This window comes from Jaculus jaculus, chromosome 3 (genome assembly GCF_020740685.1).
Source record: "Jaculus jaculus isolate mJacJac1 chromosome 3, mJacJac1.mat.Y.cur, whole genome shotgun sequence".
In the NCBI taxonomy this organism is placed as follows: domain Eukaryota; kingdom Metazoa; phylum Chordata; class Mammalia; order Rodentia; family Dipodidae; genus Jaculus; species Jaculus jaculus.
Genome location: NC_059104.1, coordinates 158043164 through 158063861, shown reverse-complemented (window position 1 = coordinate 158063861; position 20698 = coordinate 158043164). Strand labels below are relative to the sequence as shown.

The 20698-nt window shown below is 38.9% G+C and overlaps 2 protein-coding genes across 3 annotated transcripts; both read left to right on the top strand.

Annotated features, from left to right (window-relative positions):
* Positions 1 to 157: 157 nt before the first annotated feature.
* Positions 158 to 6820, top strand: Tmem126b (transmembrane protein 126B). Its single transcript, XM_004658120.2, has 5 exons — positions 158 to 293; positions 2743 to 2864; positions 5005 to 5198; positions 6155 to 6266; positions 6510 to 6820. The coding sequence occupies exons 1-5, from the start codon at positions 213 to 215 to the stop codon at positions 6691 to 6693; spliced, it is 693 nt and encodes a 230-aa protein (XP_004658177.2). The 5' UTR covers positions 158 to 212; the 3' UTR covers positions 6694 to 6820.
* Positions 6821 to 12757: 5937 nt separating this feature from the next.
* On the top strand, positions 12758 to 18832 carry Tmem126a (transmembrane protein 126A). Of its 2 annotated transcripts, XM_004658119.2 has the most exons (5): positions 12763 to 12983; positions 15361 to 15485; positions 16600 to 16793; positions 17916 to 18030; positions 18579 to 18832. In XM_004658119.2, exons 2-5 carry the CDS (start codon positions 15397 to 15399, stop codon positions 18769 to 18771), a joined length of 591 nt encoding a protein of 196 aa, XP_004658176.1. In that variant the 5' UTR covers positions 12763 to 12983; positions 15361 to 15396; the 3' UTR covers positions 18772 to 18832. The 2 variants fall into 2 exon arrangements, with proteins under 2 accessions (XP_045002265.1, XP_004658176.1); XM_045146330.1 differs by lacking the exon at positions 15361 to 15485 and having other exon boundaries at positions 12758 to 12983.
* The last annotated feature ends 1866 nt before the right edge of the window (positions 18833 to 20698 follow it).

Here is a 20698-nt window from a genome sequence, read left to right as displayed (position 1 = left end):
CCTGGGGGGCGGGCTCACTGGGCGCCTGCCTTTCCTACCAGCCAATGAGAGGCCGCGAGTGCCGGACGCCGCGCCCAATCGCAGCCAGGATGGAGGGCGCGGCGTTTGACTAGACGGGGGCGGCGCCCGGCTGCCCGCGCGAGGTGCTCGCTGTGCAGCCCCACTGCGCGCCGCGCTGCCCCGCCTATCTGCGAGTCACGTGAGGCGCCAACATGGCGGCGCCCAAGCGGGATTCCAGGTCTGACCTTAGGGATGGTGGGGGTGCGGTGCCGCTGGATGGAGAAGCGCCCCAGGTAGGCGGAAACCTGGGGTGGTGTGGGCCATTTCTGCATTCTCAGACGGGTGGTGCGCGTAGACTGAGCAGCTCCAGAGAAAGAACACCCAAGTCCATTTTGGGCGGTCCCTAGGTAGTGTGCAGACAGGTAGAGAAACCAAATCACCCAATATCTGATCCTGTATCTGCAGCTTGTTCTCGTTTACTGTAGAACTTTGTAGAAGCTTTTCGTTTTTCTTTTCATTTTGCTCCTGACTTCTCTCCCTGTTGTGGTGGGTTCTTGAAGACACTGTCGTCTCCTTATTACCTGGGAACCTATCATACACCCGGCTCTGAATAAATGATGTGCAAATATTGAATAAAATTCTGAAGGTCAAGTTAAATAATACAAATAAAGGCACCACGCAGTAAAATGCTTTGCAAGGACTATAGACCTACACAAGTGCCCTCTTACTAGTAAAGTGTAGTGATCAATTGAGGGACCTTGGGGAACTTTCATTTGAAATAAGTCGCCTGAAGCAGAATCTGTGTATTTCAACAGTTGTTGAAAGTCACCTTAGGGTTTGTAACTTTATAGAACACAGCATGCCTGAGCCCCTGGTTTCTGTTCCCAGCACCACATGTCTTTACGAAAGTTATTAGCTTATGTTTGCTTTAATAAGGAGAATAATTAATGTCTCACAAGATGATGCACCCATTAAACAGTTGCAATCTTGTTTTCATTGTTTTAGTATTTACTGTCCTGTAACTATAATTCTGGGTCACCCTGCTCCCAGAGCTAGAATAGGTAGGTGATCTTTACAAGACAGTGGTGCCTGGAAGTTTTCTTGGGGCTGAAAGAGGTGCTTCAATGAATTGGATGAAGGCCAAAAAAAAAATTTATGTAAGGTGTCTTTTAAAATATATTTTACTTTTAATTATTTATAGGACAGAGAGAAAGAGGCAGAGAGAGAGGGAGAGAATGGGCGCGCCAGTGCCTCCAGCCACAGTAAAAGAACTCCAGAAGCATGTGCCACCTTGTGCATCTGGTTTACATTGGTCCTGGGAAATTGAACCTTGTTCCTTTGACTTTGCAGGCAAGTGCCTTAACCACTAAGCCATCCCCCCAGCCCTATGTAAGGTTTTTGATTAAGCATGACATTATTGTCATCTGCCTCCATAGTACACTAGATGAATTAGGTAAAAACTCTCCTTAGGTATTACTGTCCCCTTTTGCATTTTCTATTGGATGTCAGGGAGAAGCATTAACCCTATTCCCTAAAAATTTATGATTAGTATACTATATTATTTCCCCCATCTTCCTCAGATTTCTTTTTAAGAACTAGACTGAGTATAGTTCTGTATTGAGGCAGAGACACTAGTCCATTACCCAATTGTATAACATACGAAGACTGTTCAAAGGAGGCCATACTTTCTGAATGTTGATCCCATGGGGTATGGATGAATTGGTCTTTCATTAATTTGAGGCTTAGTATATACTTGACTATAAATGTTATTAAAATGGAGATAAAGAGACTATAGACTATAAAAAAAGCATTGAACTTGGTTTTCAGTAGACATCTTGCTGATGTAGTTAATAAAGATTTTCAAACACAAATTTGAATTTGTAAGAAAAGACCCTATTTCCTTTTTCAAATTAAATTTAAAACTGTTAAACTTCAGAATATCAGAGGATTTAAGAAAAGTTATTGAGATCTCAAAAAAATTCAAGAGTCTTATTCATAGCAAGAAAGGATCTTTTCTGAAACTTCCTTTTGGTTAACCTTAGGCCAAGCCCTTATAGCCCCTCTATGTTGGCACATAACTATCTTTTCATCTCAGAGGCCCTGCTTCCATCCCAGGTGCTACAAGAAACAATGCAGAACAAACAAAGCAATGTAGTCATGATACCCTGCCTCTTCCTAAACGGGAACAGTGTCCATCTCTGATTTGTATCTCTCATTATTGTCCATATACCTCTCTGCTGTCCCCTATTTCCTCAACATCATCACCAAAACTTAATGTAATCTTCAAAATGAACTCAGTAAAGGGGAAAGGGGGGGGGGAATTACCATGGGAACTCAGACTTTTATAAGCAACAACCGAAATCATTGTCAACAGGTAGGTACTACTTCCAACTGAAAAAAGTGGAGCAGATAAGGCTTTGAATGAGATGGGGAAACTATACTGAAAAATGATAAAAATAAAAATCACTGTCACAGTGGGAAATTAACCTTTATGAACCTGTTTTCTCATCTGTAAAAGTAGAAATGATTATTATCTTCAGCTTCTTAGTTCTTATGTGACTCCAAAAACCATTCTCCAACAGAATAAGAATTCATTTAATCATTTGCTTAAAATATATGAAAGCATATAACATAATAACTGGCACATTACTAGATTAAATGTTTTAGTATGACCATAACATTATAACATACATTTAATTAATATTAGTAGCTATTATGACTCTTGAATTTTGTTCTTTCCAGGGCATCAAGACGACATTATTTACACATGGCCAGCTAATTCCTTCTCTAGGAGATGCAAAACTCAGAAGACCAATGGTCATGGAAGTCATAGAAAAAAAGTTTGAGTATCTTAGAAAAGAAAAGTAAGAGGCACACATAAACTAAAAATCAGTAACTTTATTTGTACATCTTTTCTTTTGCCATTGTTTTTGAGGACTATATGTAAGTTTACTGAGTTAAAAATAGTTGGTTATAAAGAATGCATGTCAATAATAGAATTTCACTTGGGCAAATTTGCCCAGTCTGGTGTAACTTGTGTGACTTCAGTGCTTAACAGCTGTGTTGATGCTAGTTCTCTTCAGTTCTGTAGTGTTAAGATGCCTTCCTTGTCAAAGATGTGAATGACTTGTGCATATGCACTGACTGTTGCACTCATTTTTGTGCCATTTTTGTAAATACAATAGTTTTGCACAACCTTTATAAAAAAAAAATGCATGTTAAAAAACTGGAGAGAGAGCTGGAGAGATGGCTTAGCAGTTAAGGCACTTCTCTACAAAGCCAAAGGACCCAGGTTTGATTCCCTAGGACCCATGTAAGCCAGATGCACAAGGTGGTGCATGCATCTGGAGTTCATTCGCAGTATCTGAAAGGCCCTAGCACGCCCATTCTCTATGTCTCTATCTGCCTCTTTCTCTCTCAAATAAAATTATAAAAATTTAAAAAATTTAAAAAGCTACAGGGAAATATGAACAGATAAAAATATTGGTGCATTAAAAATATTGAAATTGCGCATAACTTATTTTGCTTCTTTAAAAAAGACATAAACTTGTTGCTGAAATAGCTGTGCAAATATTTTTTTTAATTGAATGGATTTAGAGCTAGGTGTGGCAACACACACTTTTACTCGCAGCACTTGGGAGGCTGAGGTAGGAAGATCGCCATGCATTTGGGAACAGGCTGGGTTATAGGGTGAGTTCCCTATCTACCTGGGTTAGAGTGACACAACTTGGGGTGGGGTGGGGTGGGGGAGACAAAAAGGACTTAGTAGAAAGCCATTTTGAGGAATTCTTGTGTTGCTCATCAATTGTGAGTAAAATCAGTTTAGGACTAACAGTCTCAACCAAAGCACTGAGGACAACAAAAAGGAACAAACACAAACCCATGGCAGTATCTGCTGTCATAGTACTGTTTTGGCTTTTCGGGTAAAAGAACTCAAGAATAAAGTCAAAGTGTAGTTAATTTTCAAACTTAGATCTTTGATTTCTTTTTTTGTTAGTTTGGAACCTTCTGGACCTAGCTATAAGTCAGAATTAAGTAAAACTGCATCTGTCAGATCACATTAGGTGAAGTTTTATCAGTCACACATTGTTTAATATGTATCTGGACTAATTAACAAACAGTTATTTTTCCATGCAGCCTGACCAAACTTTAAACAAATTACTACTTATAATAATAGGAAATGAACCAGGCATGGTGGTGCATGCCTTTAATCCCAGCACTTGGGAGGTAGAGGTAGGAGTATCATGGTGAGTTCAAGGCCACCCTGAGACTACATAGTGAATTCCAGGTCAGCCTGTACCATAGGGCTGGAGAGATGGCTTAGCGGTTAAGCGCTTGCCTGTGATGCCTAAGCACCCCGGTTCAAGGCTTGGTTCCCCAGGTCCCACGATAGCCAGATGCACAAGGGGGCACACGTGTCTGGAGTTCATTTGCAGTGGCTGGAAGCCCTGGCGTGCCCATTCTCTCTCTCTCCCTCTATCTGTCTTTCTCCCTGTGTTTGTCGCTCTCAAATAAATAAATAAAAAATGAACAAAAAATATTTTTAAAAAAAAGAAAGAAAAAACTAAAAAATAAATAATAATAATAATAGGAAATGTTTCTTAGGAATAACCATCCCATCAAATTTACCTAGATTGGAATTTTTACTGGTAGCCAAAATGTATGGCCACAAAGGAGCTTCATTTTTGAGCCATCCTAAATATTCTTCGATAAGCATCTGTTCCCATTAAATGCAATTTCTGTGACAGATGGTATTGTCTTTTCCCTTTATTTGTTGTTTGTTCACTGGTCCATCCTTAGTATTTGGGAAATGTTTTACAAAAAATAAGTGCTCTAAATGCTCAAGAAACATTGAATGACGTTTGATGCTGGGTAATATATATATAATATATATTATGCATATAGTATATATAATTATAATGTAATAACAAGTACCTACGGAGGAAAGAATATATCAATTACAAAAATGCCATTTTAAACTTGACTTTTTTTTTTTCCTTTTAGAACTTTAAATATACATGGGACTTTATTTCTTGGAGCAACAACTAGTTTCTGTGGAACAATGGCAAATTCCATTTTCAGAAAAGGACTCAAGGTTAAATATGATGCTTTGAAGACATATGCATCACTGGCTACACTTCCATTTTTGTCTACCATAGTTACTTACAAGCTCTTTGTAACTGATGCTTTGTGTTCAGGTAAATTTAAATTAATTACTTATAAAAATAATTCATCTAGTTATAATTACTGATGTAACAAATGATAATAATCATTAACATTTATACATTACTACCGTTTACAAGTACCTTTATACATATTTTCCTATTTAACCTGAACAACAGTCATGATCAAGTAAGGCAAGTGATACTGTCTTCTGAGGCAAATGACTGAGGAGTATTCAAGGGAAGGCAAGTTTTAGCAGACTGTACACATAATTACAGATCCTACTTCCCACCACTTAAGTTTTTTTTGGTTTGTTTGTTTTCTGAGGTAGGGTCTCACTCTAGCTCAGGCTGACCTGGAATTGACTATGGAGTCTCAGGGTGGCCTTGAACTCTCTCAGCAATTCTCCTACCTCTGCCTCCCAAGTGCTGGGATTAAAGGTATGTGCCATCATGTCCAGCATGCACCACTTAAGTTTTTGACATTAAAGCTGGGTGTGGTGCATGCCTTTAATCCCAACACTCAGAAGGCAGAGGTAGGAGGATTGCCTTAAATTCAGGGCCACTCTGAGACTACATAGTCAATTCCAGGTCAGCCTGGGCTACAGCAAGACCCTATTTGAAAAACCAAAGATTAGATAGATCTTTAACACACATATATAAGTGGTATTTCTCCATATGCTAAAGTATAATGAGTCCATTTTTAAAAAAAAAAATTCATTTAAGCCCATTATGTTCCATAGATTTTGAGTGTCTAATATTCTTTGTACTATTGCAGTGTAGTTAAGATCACAAATAGCTACACTGGCTTGCTAGCAAGACCCAGGAATCCTGTCTCTGCCTCCCTGTGAGTACTGGGGGTCTAAACTCAGCCCCTCATGCTTTTGGGGCAGTCACTTAACTGATTAAGCCATCTGTCCAGCTTTCAACATTGTTTCAGTAGTTGTTATCCTGAATTTGAAAGGGAAACCAAATGTATTTTTGCTTTCTAGGTAATCTAAGCAAGGAAAGCTGTGCTCTGAGAAGTTCACTGGTTAGCATGATTTGTGGTATTTTATATCCCAGTGCTTTGGCTTTTTCTAAAAATGGGCGTCTGGCAGTCAAGTAAGTCTGTCTATTCCTTCTCTTCCTTTTCTCTTCATTATTAGGTTAATAAACTCGTCTTTTTTTCAGGTATTAGTGACACGTTCTAATCAAAATATAGTGCCTTGATATTCCAAACAGAATTGTCTTATTTTGCTATTCATATATTAGACCTCTATTGAAAAATAGTAGTTTAGGAGAAATCATTGAACCTTTGATAGACCATCTATCCAAGAGACATAACCCATTCTTTTTTATTATTAGGTATAATACCGTCCCACTGCCACCAAGAGGAAGAGTTATACTCCACTGGTTGTTGCTTTGTCAAACTGAGATGAAAGCAATCGGAATTGCTCTGATCTTTCAGACAACATTTGGGGTAATTAATGGTGTGCAACATTATGAAATATATCAAGGAACACTTAAGAAAAGGGTATATGAAGATTAACAAAAAATGAGTGAGGTCTAACTCAGCAGAATGGACTTTTCTATAATGATGATTCAGGCATTAGTGAAAGGGTGCTCCTTTTCCCTGGTGGGTAGTAGATATTCAATAAATGTATATATAAAGAAAATACAAGTTTCATCTTTCTTTCCTCATTGAATGTGGAAATAGGTTTGGAGCTTCAGGTCTGATCTATGAAATTACATATTCACTCATGAGACATTTCTTTAACTATCTGATATGTGTCAGACACTGAATTACTTGTAATAATAAATGAATTCTACCTACAAAGATTTCTCAATTAAATAAGAAATAAGAAATATGAACACAGGGCTGGAGAGATGGCTTAGCAGTTAAGTGCTTGCCTGTGAAGCCTAAAGGCCCCGGTTCAAGGCTTGATTCCCCAGGACCCACGTTAGCCAGATGCACAAGGGGGCGCACGCATCTGGAGTTCATTTGCAGTAGCTAGAAGCCCTGGCGCACCCACTCTCCTCTCTGTCTCTCCCTCTCTCTCTCTCTCTCTCTCTCTCTTTCTCTCTGCCTCTTTCTCTCTCTGTCTGTCGCTCTCAGATAAATAAATAAAAATAAAGCAAAAAAAGAAGAAATATGAACACATAAGAGGGTTTGAGAGAGAAACACATAATTTGAGGAAACAAAGTATAACTTAACTATTAAGTTTCAGGAAAAGTAACAAACTGGGAGTAGTTGGAAGTTCACAACAAAAGGAAAATATGGTAATAGCACCCTTCTAGTCTACTACAATTTCAATATATGAGAGTCTTAAAACTTACAGACTGGGGCTGGAGAGATGGCTTAGCGGTTAAGCACTTGCCTGTGAAGCCTAAGGACCCTGGTTCGAGGCTCGGTTCCCCAGGTCCCACGTTAGCCAGATGCACAAGGGGGCGCACGCGTCTGGAGTTCGTTTGCAGAGGCTGGAAGCCCTGGCGCGCCCATCCTCTCTCTCCCTCTGTCTTTCTCTCTGTGTCTGTCGCTCTCAAATAAATAAATAAATAAATTTTAAAAAAAAAAAAAACTTACAGACTGCCTTTACTGAGCAGTATAAAAAGCAATTTATTACATGTCTATTTGCCGTGCATTAAGATAAGAGCCAGAAATGTAATGATTCCATCCTTGTCTTCAAGAAGCTTACAGTCTAAAGTAAGAGTTTACAGCATTCTTCTCCCAAAGTCTGATGAGGCATTTTCAGAGCCATATATTTACCTATGGGCAGTTTTATGAGAAAAATAAGCTACAGTACAAAGAACCATGTCCATGTTTATATTTGAAGTTTGTAATCTGGGAAATAAAGCAACAGAAAGGCTGGCGTTTGTCCATCTTCCCGCCAGCTAAAAGCTGGGTAATACTTTACTCAATTACTCTACATTGCCTTTTTACAGTCAGAAAAGCTGGTAATGCCATTGAGATGTTTCATTGGCTTTAAAAAAAGTATCACTTGCTTCAAAAGGAGACATGAAAGGAGAAAGCATAACCTTGGTCTTCTAGACCAGAACTCAAAGGTAAAGGCAGTTGAACCACAGTGAAGAAAGGCAGCAAGGGTCTAGAGGCAGAATATTTCATAGAAGCAAAATAAAGACAGGAGCAAATCCTGACTACCATTAACCAACAGTATGACTGAGCAAGCTACTTCTCTGTACCTCAGCTTCTCTGTATAATGAGTATTACTAGAATCACCCTTGCATTGTTGTAAGCATTTATTGGGTTAAAAAAAAAAAAAAGAAATGAAAGTAGTACCCAACTCATAGGAAGTCTGTATTTGTTATCTGCTATCTTAATGCCTTTGGACTACTGAAATACCAAACATCACAGTTCTGGAAAGTCCAAGATGAAGAAGCCTGCAGCTTTGGTATCTGGTGAGGGCCTGCTTTCTAGATCAAACATGGTTCCTTTTCATTGTGTTCTTACATGGTCGACAGCAAAAGAGCTCTCAGAGGACGTTTCCATAAAAGTACTAATCTCATTTATGAAAGCAAAGCCATACTTAACCTCCCAAAGGCCCCACCCACATCCTAACATCATCACTTTAGGTTAAGGCTTGTATTTGTTTCCTTCTCATTGCTGTGACCAAATACCTGACAGAAGCAAACTAAGGAAGGGTTTATTTCAACTTACAGTTCAAGGTTATAGTCCATCATTGTGGGCCAGACATGCAGCAGGAGCATGAAGTAGACCTGGTCACACACTGTGTCCACATTCAACAGAGAGCAATGATTGCTACTGCTCACTTTCTCCTTGCTATTCAGTCTGGGATCCCAGCACATTGAATCATGATGCCCAAAGGTAGGGTGGGCCCTCCCACCTTGATTAACCTACCTAACCTAGAAATTTCCTCATAAACAGTTTTTAGACATTTGTTTCCCTGTCAAATCCTGTAAAGTTGACAACCAGAAATTAACCATCACAGGATTCAAAATATGAATTTTGTGGGAGCAAAACCTGCCATAGTAGTTGATTTTTTTTTAAATTTAGTCCAGAATAAGTATTGCATTTAAATTTTATGCTTTTCTTTTTCTTTTTTAGAAAGTTTGTTTTTTGTTCATTTATTTATTTGAGAGTGACAGAGAGAGAGAAAGAGAGAGAATGGGCGTGCCAGGGCTTCCAGCCACTGCAAACAAACTCCAGATGTGTGCACCCCCTTGCACATCTGGCTAACGTGGGTCCTGGGAAATGGAGCCTCGAACTGGGATCCTTAGGCTTCACAGGCAAGCACTTAACCACTAAGCCATCTCTCCAGCCTAGTAGTTGATTTTTATTACTGTTCTTGCTACTATTACTGCATATCAATGATTACAGGCCTTTTCCTATCCTTTAGTTACCCATTGACATGTTTGCAGAAAAGAATTAGAAGCACAAAAGTGAAAAGTTGCAGGATTTCACTTGAATAAAAGTGGATGGATGGGTACATCAAATGTTAATCAGCATTTATTGCATGAAAGATGTGCATAAGTTACTGTTCATCTTTCCTTTTAAAATGTATTAATAACTATATTGCAGTATGGTTATAAAGATTAAAGTACAGGGCTGGAGAGATGGCTTAGTAGTTAAGGCATTTGCCTACAAAGCCAAAGGACCTCAGGTCAATTCCCCAGGAACCACTTTCTCTCTCTCTTTGCTTCTTTCTCACTCTCTCAAATAAATAAATGAAATTTAAAAAAACAAAAAAAAAAGATTAAAGTACAGAGCAAACCAAGTAGCACCAAAACGATTATATGCCATAAAGTGAGATTTTTTTTCCAGGAATACAAGCATGTTTCAGTATGCACAGTTCAATAAATGTGACACATCTCATCAACTGAGTGAAGGTCATAAACTATACTTCATTATTTCAACAGATGCAGGAAAAAACTGGATAAAATTCAACATCCTTTCAGGATTTTTTTTTAATTGAACAAATTAGACATAAAAGAATGTATCTCAACACAGCCAAGCCCACAAACCCATGCTAATAGGGTAAAGTTGATTGCTTTCTCCAAGATCTGAAACAAGATAACACCAACTTTCACTCAATGTAATATTAATAAAGTACTAGCCAAAGGAGCCAGGCAAGAGAAAAAAGTAAAGAACATATTTTTTGTGTGATATGAACATGAAATATTCCCCATATGCACTTGTGTTTGAACACTTGGTCCCCAGCTGGTGGCACTGTTAGCGAAGGTTTTAGAACCTTTAGGAAGTGGAGATTTGCTGAAGGAAGTAGGTCACATCGGGTGGACTTTTGAGGGTTTATAGCCTGGTCCCATTTTCTATTCTCTTGCTGCTTCCTGAATGTAGGTGCAGTGTGACAGCCAGCCTTCTTCTGCTGCCATGCCTTCTCCACAATGATGAAAAGTATTCCCTCAAACTGTGAGACAAAATAAACCCTTTCCATCCTTTGGCTGCTTCTCATCAGGTACTAAGTCACAGTTACAAAGTAACTTATCCAGGGGCTGGAGATATGGCTTAGTGATTAGGTGCTTGCCTGTGAAGCCTAAGGACCCCAGTTCGAGGCTCAATTCCCCAGGACCCACGTTAGCCAGATGCACAAAGGGGTACAGGCGGCATCTAGAGTTCGTTTACAATGGCTGGAGGCCCTAATGTGCATTTCTTTCTTTCCTTCCTTCCTTCCTTTCTTTCATTCTCTCTATCTCTCTCTCTCTCCCTCCCTCCCTCCTTTCCTCCCTCTTCCTCTCCCTCCCTCTCCCTCTCTCTCTCTCTCCCTCCCTCCCTCCTCCTCTCTGTTGCTCTCAAATAAAATAAACAAAAATAATTTTTAGAGTAACTAATCCAGAATTTGTACTGGATAGGAATTAAAAATGTGTCATGTTCAGGCAGTGTGGTAAAATACACAGAATGCCTAAAGATGTCTCTAAAACTACTCAAAATAATACATTTAGTAAAGAGGCAGAATAAAAATCAACAGCTTTTCTATATATCAATAACTAGCTAAAGGTAAATAAAGGCTTCTTCAGGCATATAAAATGTGAAGAAATTCATTACCAGAAGACCTGCATTCTAAGAAATGTTAAGGGAGTAGTTTGGATACTGGATCTTGAAAAGGAATAAAGAGCCCTAAAAAATGACACATATATGGATTCATTTTCCTGTTTTTAAAATGTTAGAAGTTTCTTCAAAGACAAACGACTGTTGAAAGGTAAAGTGATCATTATGCACCATATTGTTTGTAACATGTAGATGTAAACGTGTGACAACAAAACCAAGAGGGAAGAAATTATAGTATAATGTAAGATTTATACACCATATGTAAAGTGGCATATTATTATTAAAGGGTCAAAAACCAAAGGAAGAATAAAAAAAATGTTAAACAGATGAGGCAAATAGAAAAATAGTAGGTTTGATCCTTAGAATACAAAAAGTGAAACATAAAGGGTCTAAATGTCCTGTAAAATTTTTAAGTTGTCAGCTCAGATTAAAACAAAAAACTAGTTGCATGCTACATGTAGAAAACATGCATTAAATACAGGCTCAAGTAACTTTAAAAACTGGGAAAATCTGGACCGTTAATATTGAAGTACATTTCATATGTGGTGGTTTCAGTCAGGTGTCCACACACAATGTCTATGTTCTGAATGTTTGACCCTTAGTTGGCGATCATTTGGGAGGTGGAGCTTTGCTGTAAGGAGGTGTGTTGTTGTGGGTGGACCTTGAGGTTGGGCTGCAACAGGACTTTTAAAAGTTAGATTGAATGCATCGCATTTTGCATCATGGATTCTCATCAGTTTATGGGGACCAGAGGTGGAATGTGGTGGATTGAATTAGGTCTCACCCATCAACTCATGTTCTGAATGCTTGATCCCCAGCTGATCGCAGTTTGGGAGGTGGAGCCTTACTGGAGGAGGTGTGCTGTGGGAGTTGAGGTTTGAGGTGTCATAGCCAGCTAGTTCTTCCCTGCCAGAATTTGGATCCTCTTGCTCTGCTCTGCTGTTTGCCACCTGCTGTGACAAAAAGGTGATGTCCAGCCTCTGCTCTACCATTCTTCCCCTGCCATCATGGAGTTTCCCCTTCAGATTGTAAACCAAAATAAACAACGTTCCTCTCAGCTTTTGGTCAGGTGCTTTGTGACAGTCATGAGAAGGTAACTACAGGTATTGATTCCCTTCCTGTTTTGTAGACGTAGAAAGCAGCACAGGAGAGAGGAGGTTGAGATTTGGCACAAGACACTGATGATCAACTGTCTTGATGGAGGAACCCCAGGCTCCCTCGCTGTCTAAAGTGTCTCTTTCACAACTTTCTCCTAATCCCATTTTCAAACAAGCAGTATTCTGGAGCTCAGCACCACGACTTCTCTGAAAACAAGCTCTTGCTCCTAACTTGCTCACATTATGCTGGGCCAACCAACCAAATCATAGTATGGCACCGAGAGCCGAAGTTCTGGGGAGAAAGCAAAGAAGCTGGCTCCTGTGCGCCTTTCTCACCTGAGTAGCTTACGCAGGCCACAAGCTGTGCGGTTTTCACCGGCCCGCGCCAGCTTGCTGCCAGCCTCTGCCGACCGGAAGTACGGGCGGAGTCAGCTTCAGGGTCACCCAGCCTGTATCTCAAACGTTCACACTGTCAACAGAGTTGGCTTCGGGGAAGAGGGAAAGGGAAATCCTAAGTGTCAGCCGGGGCCAAATCTCACCGCAGGAGCGCGCGTCTCCGGGACCGGAAGTCCCCCCAGGCGGAAGCAGCGGCCGAGTCACGTGTCGCCGAACATGGCACCGGGGCGAGGGCTGCGGAGGCTGTACTAAACACGGACGTGGAGAACCGTGAGGCACTAGCTGCTAGGAGCATAGCACCAGGTACTGACTGTCCTTCCGCGAAGGGGTAAAGTGAGTGTCCGGTGTCGGGAGAGCACGGACCGGTAATCACCACCGGCGGCGCAGGAAGAAACAAGGGAGGAGGGGGTTACATCTGTCCTGGGCCTCTCTTCACCTTCCACCCTAAAATGAAAGACTTAATATTCAAATTGCTGGATTTATTTCCACGATTATGCCTATTTACAGGGTGTTTTTGTCCAAAACAGTGCCCTACCAAGATGCAGACTAAGGACTTCCAAATACAGGTTGTCCACTAGAAACAGGTAGACTAGCAACCCACTTCACGAAATTGTTACCTCACGAACACGCAGAACCAACCCCCCACCGCGAAAAAAAAACTATTGATAGCACTGGGCAGGCATTTTAAAAAAGTAGTTTATGTCCGATATATACGTCATATATACACTGAATAAGAACCTACATATTCTAATCCCGCTCCCCATTTCTTTTAACACTCTTGTATGTTGGAGAATGTGTTCATGCTGTTACTGAAGCAGACGCTTAAAAATTTTGTGTCCTGAACACGCACACACACACCATACAGAAATATATACATGCAAACTAAACAAAGGTCTTTGAGATTTCAAGTGCTGATACTGGAGAATTGAAAGTTCAAAGCCATCCCTGGTTACAGGGTAAAACTCTGTCTCAAAATAAGAATCCCCCCTTGCACAAAAATTGTCCTGTTAGCCTAAAGCCTCAAAATCTGCATTGTACTTATTAATTTTTAACGTGGTATGTTATTTCACTGTGTATGCAGCATTGTTTCCCAGTGACTTGTATATATAAAGCAGGCACCCAATCCTTGTTGAAAGTCACTACTAAAAATTAATCTTGTACCAAACTGTCATTCCTGGGAGTGTATACTTGGTTTTGAGTTAGGATCCTGCAGTGTAGTCTAGGTTAGCCTGGAACTCTCAATCCTGCCTCACGTCATCATACCTGGCAAGTCTAAAAGAATCTTATATGCAAGCACCGGTGGTGAGTTTAGGGTCTCCAGCCACCGCAAACAAACTCCAGACACATGCTACTCTGCGCATCTGACTTACATGGGTACTGGGGAATCGAACTCATATCATCAGACTTAATGGGCATGCACCTTAGCTAAGCTATCTCTCAAGCTCTTTGCTTTTCTTAACTGTCACCTTCAAGAATCTTTTTAAAAAGCCAAATCACTTACCCTGCCTAGTGCAAAAATCTACTGGTAGGTAGGCCTTGTTTTTATACAACTAGCAAGCTTGGAATGATTTTTTACAATTACAAACCTAAAATATTTACTATCTGACCCTTTGGGAAATTTTATCCTGGTCCTTTTTTCTTCCAAGTGTATCCTAGAAGTAAAAGTGTTAAGTAGGCATTACCCTTAAGAAATACCAAACTGTTTTCTAAAGTTAATACACTCATTTGTGGGACAATTCATACTTCCACCAGCAGCAGGTAAGCTTCAGTGGTCTTTGTCCTCATTGTAATACAATTGAGTATTTTCATATGTATCTGCTGTTTGACTTTCCTCTTGCTATTTTGTTTAAAGCTTTTGTTATTCTATTGAGTTGCTTCCAGTATCTTTAAGGTCTGGGTACCAATTACTCCTTTGTCAAGACTGCATATTCTCCCACACTTATCTTCATGATATACATATACATGATTTTGAAAATATTTATTTTCATGTATGTACATGCATACACACATCATCAGGGTCTCTTGCCACTGTAATCACCACTTATTTGCAGCACTTTTACATTGGGCTTTATGTGGGTGCTGAGCTATCAAATCCATGCCAGTAGGCTTTTGTTGTTTTTGGTTTTCTGAGGTAGGGGCTTTCTCCTGAGTGCTGGGATTATAAACTTGCGCCACCATGCCTGGATTTTTTTTTTTTTTTTTTTTTTTTTTTTGGTCCAGTAGGCTTTGCAAACAAGCAACTCTAGCCATTTAACCACCCCCCAACCATTTTTGGTTTGAAGCAGATAGGGTTTGTTGTTGTTGTTTTGAGATAGGTTCTCACTGTAGCCCAGACTGGCCTCAAACTCACAGTGATCCTCTTGTCTTTGCCTTCTGAGTGCTGGAATGAAAGGCACAGGGATATGAAGCAGGTTTTCATATAGCCAAGGATGGGCCCTGAAAAGCTGATCTCCCTATGCTTCCCAAAAGCTGGAATCAGCATCAGCTGCTTAAATGCATCATGAGCCTTCTGTTTCATGCAGGTTGTGAATTGCTTAGGGCATATATTTAAGGATTATGAAGACATTCTGTGTACCCTAGAAGTTTTGATTGGTATATTTTGTACACACACATGCACATTTTATTCAGACGCTCTTTCATATTGATGATCTTCAGAAAGACTTGTTTTACTGTTTTCTAGATATACCTATTTAAAAAAAAAATTTTAAGGCTCAAGATGGAAAATCAAAAAGATGCTACTACCAAGAATTATTCAGTTTTTGAAATCATATCCAGAAAAATTAGCCAACTTCCAGAACCAGAAAGGTAAGATCCCTTAACATTAAAATATCTTTTATTGTCAGGCATGGTGGCTCACACCTAAAATCCCAGCACTTTGGAGCCTGTGGTGAGATCACCATGATTCTGAGACCAGCCACTTTATGTAAAGTTGCCAGGTCAGTCTGGGCTAGAGTGAAACCTTGCCTCAAAAATCAAAACAGAAAAAAAAAAAAAAAAAAAAACTAAAGTATTTTTTATTCACTGGGTACATAGCTCAATGGTAGAATGACTATCTAGCATATGTGAAGTCCTGGGCTCCATCTTCAGTACCATTACTCAGGTCTTGTAGGTAACAGACTGGAGAGTCACTGGGGCTCATGAAAAAAAACAGCAAACCCATGGATCAGTAACCACTCCAGCTATAGAAATAACAGAAGAGAGATGAAGGATATCCAGCATTCTTCTCTGGCCACCTAAGCACCTTGCCACAGGAGTGTACATGGGGTGCACGCACATGCACACACACAGTTACACATTCATACACACACAAGAAATTTCCCACTTACTGTCCCAAAACATCATTTTTCGCCAATGGGTGGTTGTAAACTATCTAGCAGTCTTGCTCATTAGCTCTTCCCCAGACCCCAAAACCTGGCCCTAATACTTCCTAGAAGAATGAAAGGAAACTAATTCCACATTCTTTAGCAGGCACTACTGAAACAAAAGTTGAATATACTTTTATATCTATAATCAGGTTCTTTATAGACCAAATGGGTGTGAAGTATACACTTTATACATTATACGAGAGAAGTAATGCTGTGTATTATGGGAGCTCAAGAGTGCTCTCTCCGTTTAAAAGGCCTTGCAGCTTACTCTCCAGAAGCTGATCCATCCCTGTAAGTTTGACGGCAACATTGTAAACTACCTCCCCCCGCAAAAAAATCACAAAATACATTTAGCCAGATCTAAGTAAACTGTATCCTTAAGTGTTGACCAAATTCAAAAGCTGTTCTGAATAGAAATGTAAAAAAAAAAAAAAAAATAGATTTTGGTTTTGTTTATTCCCTAAATTCCAGTAACACATACCACAATGGGAAAGTTCACCACAATGGAAACAAGTTTTTTGGTTTTTGGGTTTTTTTCCCCCTCATCTTCTCAGGAATCTACTTGAGTATGGATCAACATACATTGGACTTAATGCTGCTCTCTGTGGCCTAATAGCAAACAGTCTTTTTCGGCGCATCCTGCATGTGACAGAGGCTCGAATAGCTGCTAGCTTACCAATGGCAGTAATCCCATTTTTGACAACAACTGTATCTTATCAAAGTTTTGTAAGTTTGCCTTTGAGTACAGGTAAGTTGTCTCATTATCCCCAACAACTTTGTGTTGGTATGTATTTGTAACTTTAACTAGTATTTAAATATTAAGGGGCTATAATGTATTATAATACAGTATTTAGGTAAAACTATCTAGACCCTGTCTTGTAACTAATTCTTACTAGAAGCTGTACCAACTAAGAAATGTGCACACACAGCAGTTATAAATGCTTTGTAAAGTGTTTTTTCCTACAAAAGGAATACCTGGAAACCTCTTCTTTTAAATATATATATGTGTGTATATTATGTTCCTTAAAGGGAAAAAATATTTTATAGGAATAAGACTAATCTCTTAAGGCAGTATGTGCATGTGTATGATTTATTGAGTGCATAGGATATCTGATTTCCCTTGAATCCTTGGGGTATAACTAATCATAAACACAAATATTTTCATTTAAAATATATTGCTGGGCTGGAGAGAACACTTAGCAGTTAAGGCACTTGCCTACAAAGCCAAAGGGCCCCAGTTCAATTCCCCAGGACCCACAAAGCCAAATGCACAAGGTGGCATGTGTCTGGAATTCATTTGCAGTGGCTGGAGGCCCTGATGCAACCCATTCTCTCTGTTTCTATCAAATATTTTAAAATATATAGCCGTGGGGAATGAGGAAGGCAGTCTATCTCATTTATATTTTCTGATGTCTACTGCTCCAAACTTAATCAAGTTGGGTATTTTTGGATCCCTGTGGCTAGTGGGTAAAGAATTTGTATGATCAAGGAAAACCTACTGCCCAATGAACAATGAAAATGTTAGCTCAGGTCTGCTGATACAAAACAAGAGCAGAAAGCTAGAACCTGCCTATTACCTTGAGATGACTATATTCAAGCCCAGATCCAGTTATTTTTCCTAGCTATTTTAGGTAACCAGTACATGTAATGATTTTTGTTGTTGTTTGGATGTTGAAGATAATACAGGGTCTTACTTGTACTAAGATTGTACTCTTTGACCACAGAGCTGTCTTACCTAATTATACCTTCGAATATAATTTGTAAAATTGCACTTGTTGTCACTGTGTACAAGATAAGATCTGTTATTTTTTTTAAATCAGGTTTGCTTAAATATCATGACCATCAGTTCCAAAATTAATTTACATCCTAGGTGAGTTGAATTGTGAAACCTGTACCATGACACGGAGTGGACTAGTTGGCTTGGTTATGGGTGGCCTATACCCTGTTCTTTTGGCTATACCTCTGAACGGTGGCCTTGCAGCCAGGTAGGATTATTTTCTTACAATTATTGAAAACCTTTAATAATGCATGAGATGACTTGAAAAACTTAGAACAGTAAATATATCTTCTCATTTCAAGGCATTTAGATGAAAAGCAACGTTTCATTTCTCAAGTTTTTACAATAGCTGTGTAAATATCATACCTGCCTCCTGATGTAGAATTAAGACAACTAAAGCTTAATTCTGTACTAAAAGCTGGTTATAAAAGCAAATTTAGGTACCATGTCTAGCATGAAAGCTGTATTATATACACACTTGCTGTAAGAGAAAATTCCATCCATGTTATATAATTTACAAGACTGCTACTCCATAATAAATCAAGATTATTCTCTTTTACACTTTCATCAGGAGTCTGTTTATTCTGTATACCCCCAGAAGTAAATTAAAGGGGCAAAAGTTAAGCTATTGAAGACTGGCATTAATGATTGTTATGAAACCCCTCACTACATACATTCTAATAAAAAGCAGTTTTAACCTAAGCCTTCTAATTATATTGTATGTAAGTTTTGCTTAACTAATTTGTTTTCTTACAGGTATGGATCAACCCCATTGCCGGACAAAGGAAACATCTTAAATTACTGGATTAGAGTTTCTAAGCCAGTCTTTAGAAAGATGTTATTCCCTATTTTACTTCAGACTGTGCTGGCAGCTTATCTTGGATCTAGACAGTATAAACTACTTGTAAAGGCCCTTCAGTTACCTGAACCTGGCCTCGAAACTCACTGATTATAAGCACTTGTACATACAAAAAAATAAAAAATGGTAAAAATGATAATTAACTCCTATAGTTTGCCCAGTATCATCTCCTCCTCTTTGGTTGTGCCACTTTTTTACATTAAAGCTTTAGTTGTATCTGTAGCACAAGAGGGAAAAAATAACCATATAGCAATTTTCAATGTAGTCTCCACAAAGCAGAAACAATTTTTTATATATTTATCAATTCAGCAAATGTTAATTAATACTTCATTTTCCCAATTCAGTGTTTCTGTAGGTTCATTTGTCCATTAAAACCTTAGAACCTACCAGTAATGTTCACCACATAGAATCAATCCCAATCTGTATCCTTGAAAAGCTATGAGTTTAGGCAAAGTCTATTTCTTGATGCTTCTACCTATTCTTGGGTAATTCTTTAGAATCTTTCTTAGAGTTTTTTCTTTCATGAATGATACTAAACAGGTTAACCTCTAACTCTGTGTCTTTCAGTAATTTCACATAAGGCTGATATCATATATATCTCCAAATCTAACACCTCTCTCATAAATAATTTTTTTAAATGACTAAAAGCTCTCTGATCTGAAGCTATCTACTTTATCCACATCCTATTATTTTTGCTTAAAGCACAGTTCAACTTAACTACTGTATAAGCATGAATTAAAATGTTACTGTAATTCAAATTATTGAACTGGATTCCTTAAAAACATGCAGGCATATAACTCCAGATGCATCCACTACTTTGTGCATCTGGCTTTACATAGGTACTGGAAAATTAAACCTGGTAGTTAGGCTTTGCTGGCAAATGCCTTAACCGTTGAGCCATCTCTCCAGCCCCATTTACTTTTTTTTTTTTGAGGTAGGTCTCACTCTAGCCCAGGCTGACCTGGAATTCACTCTGTATTCTCAGAGTGGCCTTGAACTCACAGAGATCCTCTTACCTCTGCCTCCCAAGTGGGATTAAAGGGGTGCGCCACCACACCCAGAACCCCATTTACTATTCTTAAAGCATCCCCAAAACTACTGGTAGCACACTAACAAGGATTCTTAACATACATTTCAGTCTTTTCAATTGGTAGAAATGGGTAACTTAGAGACACAGTTTTAGTCTGTTGTTACAAATCTACCAAATATTTAGAACACATAGCATATGAACTGGCAGTGAATTCCATTACAACTTAAGGAAACTTACTGATTGGGGCTAAGACCTAAACACTCAGTCAGTGTAGAAAACAGTATAATAGTCTAGTCACAGTAGACAAACTATTTAAAATATTTAATCTTTTACAATCTACTTTGTCCAGTTGTATGACTTTTAACAGAATATTCACCTTTTATCATTAAGGTATTTTGTAAACTCCAAACTAGTAAACGAAGAGCCTAAAGAGTCTAGAAATTTTGACCCCAAGAGGAAAGATACAGAATAAGGAACAGAAGACTACCAATAAAAATCAAATTGTTATACTAACAGAATCATTCCAAACATAATTAATGACTAGATACTTATCAGTTCTTATGAAAACAAAATATTTTAAGTGAGTAAATTTAGGTCAAGAAAAAATATAAAACAATAGAGATGACTGGATGAGCACTACAGGGATTTAAATTCAAACATATGAAAACACTCAAAAGTTTCTAGTGGAAGACTCCTTTTTAATCCCCATGGTAATGAAATTGGAAGTGTGGCACTGGGGAGAAGCTGGATACCAGCCCAGAAAATATACTACGCCTCAAAACTGACGTTAGTCTAGGGAGAACACAAACATTTTCTACTCTACTTTAGAGAATAATGGAAAAAAAAAAAAAAAACTGACTAAGCCAGACTGGAAAGGTGGCTTAGTAGTTAAAGGCCTGGGTTCAGTTCTCCATTTAAAGACATGCACAAAGTGCTGCATTTGTCTGGAGTTTGTCTGCAGAGGCAGTATGCTCTGATGCACCCATA